The 6,388-nt window shown below is 36.0% G+C and overlaps 1 protein-coding gene across 1 annotated transcript; it reads left to right on the top strand.

Moving 5' to 3' along the window:
* The first annotated feature begins 2,257 nt into the window (after nucleotides 1-2,257).
* On the top strand, nucleotides 2,258-3,984 carry LOC132172445 (phospholipase A1-IIgamma-like). Its single transcript, XM_059583953.1, has 2 exons — nucleotides 2,258-2,864; nucleotides 3,067-3,984. Exons 1-2 carry the CDS (start codon nucleotides 2,283-2,285, stop codon nucleotides 3,748-3,750), a joined length of 1,266 nt encoding a protein of 421 aa, XP_059439936.1. The 5' UTR covers nucleotides 2,258-2,282; the 3' UTR covers nucleotides 3,751-3,984.
* The last annotated feature ends 2,404 nt before the right edge of the window (nucleotides 3,985-6,388 follow it).

Genomic DNA, 6,388 nt, shown 5'->3' with positions numbered 1-6,388 from the left:
CAAATTTATAATACTCATATTCACATACAATAATCAATATGATTATAATATGACATATTAGAACCTAAACCTCATGGGCATCAATTTCCATTGAACTCATGAAAGTTTAGGGTTAATTAACGCTTTAAATGTAATTAACACATCTAATTAGCAATCCTAGTGTTCACCAAAAGCCCTAATTCAATTCATATTATACAAATTAGGGTTTATATCCATACTATAAACAATAGTGAAATTGAAGCTTTAAACCCATTAATCTAACAACTCGGATCTTAAATCACGCATAGAAATCCACTACACACAAAAGCCCCTAGTTAATTTTAGGAATTTAGCTTCTTACTAAAATTCCCCCAAATTTGGACCTAATAAAAAATTTCCTAAATCATTATGATTTCAAACTTGAAATTCAATGGGTAGAACAAAAACTCAAAGAGAAACTAGAGATTTCTCAATGACATTAGTTATAAAAACCCATCAAAATAAAACCCATAAAAAATTCTCATACGGCCATACCAAATCAAGAACCATAAATCCTCATAGAGAAAAGATCCAAGATTTACATACATACATAAAGAAAATAACAACAATAAAAAACACAAAAATTTCCAACTAACAACAGGAATTTCTAAGTTTCCAAGCCGACAGCCAATCTATGAAGGGAAAAAAAAAAAAAAAAAAATCAACTTTTCAGATTCTTAACCAAATTTACAAGCCAAACAATAGAAAAATTAACCAAAAGAAAATGGGGGGACCGGGACCTATCAATTTATTTTGGGGGACTAATATAATTTTTTTTTTTTTTTTCACTCCTTAAAATATATTTTTTGAGGAAGTCGGGGGGAGGGACCATGGCCCCAGCTAGTCCCCCCTCCCTCCGTCCCTGTGTGTAAGTAACGTCATTGCAAACGTGTATTAATTATAGATACTTTTTGGAAGCTAGCTAAAACAATTTGAATAATCGGTAATATCTTTTTTGAGGAAGTGGGGGGGGGACCATGGCCCCAGCTGGTCCCCCCCTCCCTCCGTCTCTGGCTTGATGTATATTACAAATAAAACCCCTACTTTTTAATATAAAATTTACAAAAGATAAATAATCAATTTGAATAAAAATAATATATAAATTTGAAAAAAATATAAGGGACACAAACGAAAACAGAAAGTAAGAGAAGATAAAAAGAAAAATAGAGAAAGAAAGAGAAAATTTGGGAACCTTTTGTTTTCTTCATTAAGACAATTAAATATATTACAAATAAAATTCCTACGTTTTAATTGTCTCACAATATTGATATATAAAGAGAGAATTTCGGAACCTTTTATTTTATTCATTAAAATAATTAAATGCATTACAAATAAAAACCCCTAGGTTTTAAATGCCCAAAACTTGTTAATTCTTTAAAACGCCACGTGTCGCAATTCTAGGCACTCTCTAAAACATAGGTTCAGGATACGTGTCGTAATTCTAAGTACTCTCTACGTCAAAACTCGGTTTTTATATATATATATATATATGATAATTAAATATATTACAAATAAAATTCCTATGTTTTAATTGTCTCACAATATTGATATATAAAGAGAGAGAATTTCGGAACATTTTGTTTTCTTCATTAAAATAATTAAATGCATTACAAATAAAGCCTGTAGGTTTTAAATGCCCAAAACTTGTTCATTATTTAAAACACCGCATGTTGCAATTCTAGGCATTATCTAAAACATGAGTTCATGACAAATGTTGTAATTCTAAGCACTCTCTACGTCAAAATTCGACTTTTATGTATATATATATATATATATATGATAACAATATAAAGTCAGTTTAAAAAATAAAACAAACTACGACTACGCAATCTGCATAACTTTTGATGGGGGTAAACTTTGAACATTGACAGAGTAGTACGGTCGATAGTGATGAGGAAGTATTTCTTGTGAGAGACTTTCACCACTGAGGGTGCTGACAAAGGGAAATTAAAGTTTGAATCATACTTTCTCACGTTTACAGATAACAAATAATCGTAAAATAATAACAAACTCTACTGATTTTTTATTATTATTATTTTTTCTGTAGACCATCAACCGAATATATACGCATATCACGTTTTTTTTTTTTTTTTCCTGACAATTAATAAATAGAAATCAATGTTTCGACAGTCCATACAAATCACGTTTTAGTTGCGAATTAACAACTGGAAATCATAAACTATCGCTTATAAATTTGATTCGTTTGCATGGGGATGAGAATCAAACATCACAACTGTGATCGAGTTGAGGCAAAGAAAAGAATCATGAGTAACATAGCAACCAATTGGAGGGCTCTCAGCGGTGAGAAAGACTGGGAAGGTCTGTTAGATCCTCTCGATCTTGATCTCCGCCGGTATATCATTCACTACGGTGAACGGGTTGCAGCTGTTTCCGACGCCTTCATTGGCGACAAGGAGTCTCAGAACTGTGGACTTTCCCGCTATGCCAAGAGGCACTTGTTCTCTATGGTGGGCTTAGAAAAGGGTAATCCATATGACTATGAAGTGACAAAATATTTCTATGCTACAACAGATATCTCAAGCAGCGACGGCCTCATCAAAAAGTCCATATCTGCTGATCCACCGGCTGGGGATTCAAATTGGATTGGGTACGTGGGGGTGACGACAGACACAGGAAGCACCGTGCTAGGGAGGAGGGACATTTTGATTTCTTGGAGGGGAACTGAAGGGGAGGCGGAGTGGATAAATGATCTGACGTTCGATTTGGTCTCAGCTTCTGCAATACTTGGAAAGGAACATGATCCTAAGGTGCACCATGGTTGGTACTCCATGTACACTACGTCTCACGAGGCTTCCACGTACAATTCTATTAGTTGCAGAGACCAGGTGATATTTCATATTACTAATTATATGTCCACGTACGTACACACAGCAGGGTGTAGTATTTTTATTAGCTAGATGATTTGATTTTATATTAATGTACTACAACGATTTATCCTTAATTGATTTGATTACCGTACGTATATATCTTACAAGGAGAGAAAACATGTTTATATATATATATTAATATGGCATATATTGCTTTCAGGTTCTGAGCGAGGTAAGTAGACTTTTAGAGATTTACAAGGACGAGGAAGTGAGCATTACTGTGGCAGGCCACAGCATGGGCGCTGCAATGGCAACTTTGAATGCCGTGGACATTGTTTACAATGGATATAACCTCAAGCCCTCGGGTGCAGACGATCCAGTCAATCCATGTCTCGTCACAGTCTTTGGGTTTGGTGTGCCCCGCGTCGGGGACAATGGATTTCTCCAAGTATTTTCTGATCTAAAAAATATTCATATCTTACGCGTCAACAACAAGCCAGCAGGCGATATTGTCCCCGACCTGCCACCGTCCGTGCCGGTGCTTTTCCCATACGTAGATGTGGGAGAGGAGTTGATAATTGATACTCGCAAATCGCCCTTCTTAAAAACTAATAATCCTAACGCGCATAATTTGGAAGTTTATCTGCATGGAGTTGCTGGAACACATGGGGACAATGGCGAATTTAATTTGGATGTGAACCGTGAAATTGCACTTGTAAACAAGAAGTCGGCCGCTCTGAACCCTGAGTTGCTTGTACTTGATAATTGGTGGATTACGAAGAACAAGTCTATGGTCCAAAACGATGATGGCTCTTGGGTGTTGCTAGATCATGAGAGTGATGACAGCAAAGAACAAGCTTATGGCCCAAAACGAAGACGTCTCATGGGTGTTAATGGAAAGTGAGAGTGATGATAATTTCATATAATCATGCCTCATTAGAAAATTGTGTGAGGCAGCCGTTGTGCACGTACTAAATAAAGCCATCGGTCCATTTCATTGTATGTTAATCTTAATGCATGTACTAAATAAAAAAAAGAGATAAGAGTGATGATAATCTTATCTCTCCACAAATAAAAGTGTGAGCTTTGAGTTTTTCAGCTCGATTTGCTAGCTCTTGTTCGCGTCGATCAGTCCTGTTTGGCTGTACCTTTTATGCATGGACGTTTTCTGTGCATTATGCAACTTGTAATAAATTTTATGCATAGGCACACGCACTACTGATACAGAAATGGCTATGCTTCCCAATATTTTAAATATCATTAAATAGCATATATACGGGCTCGTTCGAAAGACGTTTGAACCATATTATCAAGGCACTTCAAAAATCGAGTTCCAAAATAGCTTGATTGCAATCAAAATCGCAAGGCGGTTGCATGAAATACTACATGGTTTCCAATTTCAAGCTTCCGAGAGGCTTGATTGCAAGGGCAATCGTATTTGGTTCAAATGCGGCTGAATCAAATTGTTTCACAAAGATCTAATCGAGAACCCTGCTTGCAGCCACGTTCGAAGATGCATGGTTCAAATACGACGATAATCATCAATCGATCTAGATCTAAGACACTCGATTGTAACGGCTTTTGTACCTCGTTCGAACGACATAAATGATAAATTGTGAAACCTAATTAGTTACCGTTTGAACGCGACCTCCCCCCTTTTTTTAACATGACAGCCTCGAACTGTTTTATTTTATAACCCAACTTGCACATTAAAACTCAGTTTTCTCACGGCCAATATGAACATCATAAGCCACAACTTTCATTAGACCCTAAGGACGTTATTCTTTGTTATTGGAGAGTGATTTTTCCCTCCCATTCCCTAATTTTCATACCTCTCCTTGACTCCATTTAACCACACAAATTAACCGTTAACCACCAATGTTACGAGTTGTAGTGGAAGCTTTTATAGAAGAAATGTTAGAATTCTTGTGCTACTGCGGTAGAAGAAAAATCGGTTGTTTGTTGAGAACAAGTCAAGTTTTTACAATAATAATAAGGGTTAAATACTTGATACCCTCCTGAGATTTATTTTTACTCCCCTAGGGTTTCATTTTTATCACAGGACCCCCTAAGATTTTGATAAAAGACCAAGTTAGTCCATCCTTAGAACAGTTGACATAATTTATTAATGTTGTTGTTTACTTTCAATGAGTGTCAACTATTTTAAGATTGCTTATTTTTGATTAAACAAGTTACAACATGATCATGTCATGACAGTTGCATAAATTGCATCATATAAATACCGCCTTTTATGGCGCGGTATTAGTTTCTTTAATGGGTCAGATTATTTATTTGATCAATTTCTAACTGTTCTTATGATGGCGTTATCCTCTTTGTATTTATTGTTTTTGTAATTCTCCCTTCCTCACATTGAAAAAAAAAAAAAAAAATTAATAAGTCTTTAGCAAGGCCAAGAGAGTCAGAGACAAGTCTCTAAGGATAAGAGCATTATCGGCATACTTCCTTTCTCCCTAAAAGGGAGGCTGCTCCCTAAGTTTAGGGAATATGTATAAAAAATCGCAAAAAAATCCTATAACAAAATCCCTAAATGAACCTTAAACATTAGGATTGCTACAATGGAAGTTATGGAACCCAATGTTTTAGGTTTTACTATTGCAATCCTTATGATTATTAAAATAAAATAAAAATGATTCTCTCTCCTCTCCTCTCTCCTCTTATGTCTCACAATTTTCTCTCATCTCTCCTCTCATATATATAATATAATTAAAAAAATAAATATTTTAATAATATAGAGAATGATTAAGGGAAACTGTTGAGGTGTATTTTGATAAAGAGAAGCAAAAAGTAGTTTAAATCTTTAAATGTAAAAAAAATGATGAAGAAGCTAGTAAGAATGCTCTAAGTCATGAAGTATGGTTAACCTAATAATAATTATAATAAGAAGGGACAAGTTCCCCTTTTTCCCCGCTTTGATTAGGAAAAAAAAAAAGGAAAAAGAAAAAAAAGAAGATGGGACAGGTCCCCAATAAGATGGACCAAGCTCCTAGTGCCGAAGACCGAAGAAACGTTAAATAGGGACAAGTCCTCTAGTAGTAAATGAATGACAAGTTATTGAGAAGCGGTCAGAAGCAAACACCCAGAGTGTAAAAAGGATAGTGAGAGTAAAAAATTGTATTGCATAGGTCAAGTTTTATGGGATTTATTTGGCCCTGTTTGCCAACAGCCCGGGGTCGGCACTGTAGCTGGAACGGTACTGTTCCAGCTACAGTGCCATCTGATGGGTTGCAGGCTGCTCAGTCAAAATGCACACAATTTTCAAAAACAAAAGTTAAATTATTCACTTCTCACACTTCAACCACAACCGGATAATCACATCTGAAATTATTATTTTAAAAATAAAAAAGAAAGAAAAAAAAAACGAAGAACCCGATCAGGGTGGCTCCTTGGCCAAAATGGGGTGGCCAAACCACCCCATTTTTGGCCAAGGGGGTGGCTGGTGTGGGGTGGCCAAAACCACCCCAGCCCCTTGGGGGTGGTCCGGCCACCCCCAAATGCACTCGGTCCCCTTTTCTTTTCTTTTT

The sequence above is a fragment of the Corylus avellana genome, chromosome ca2 (genome assembly GCF_901000735.1).
Source record: "Corylus avellana chromosome ca2, CavTom2PMs-1.0".
Taxonomy (NCBI): domain Eukaryota; kingdom Viridiplantae; phylum Streptophyta; class Magnoliopsida; order Fagales; family Betulaceae; genus Corylus; species Corylus avellana.
The sequence above is the reverse complement of the archived record's forward strand: the minus strand, read 5'-3'. Positions and strand labels throughout refer to the sequence as shown.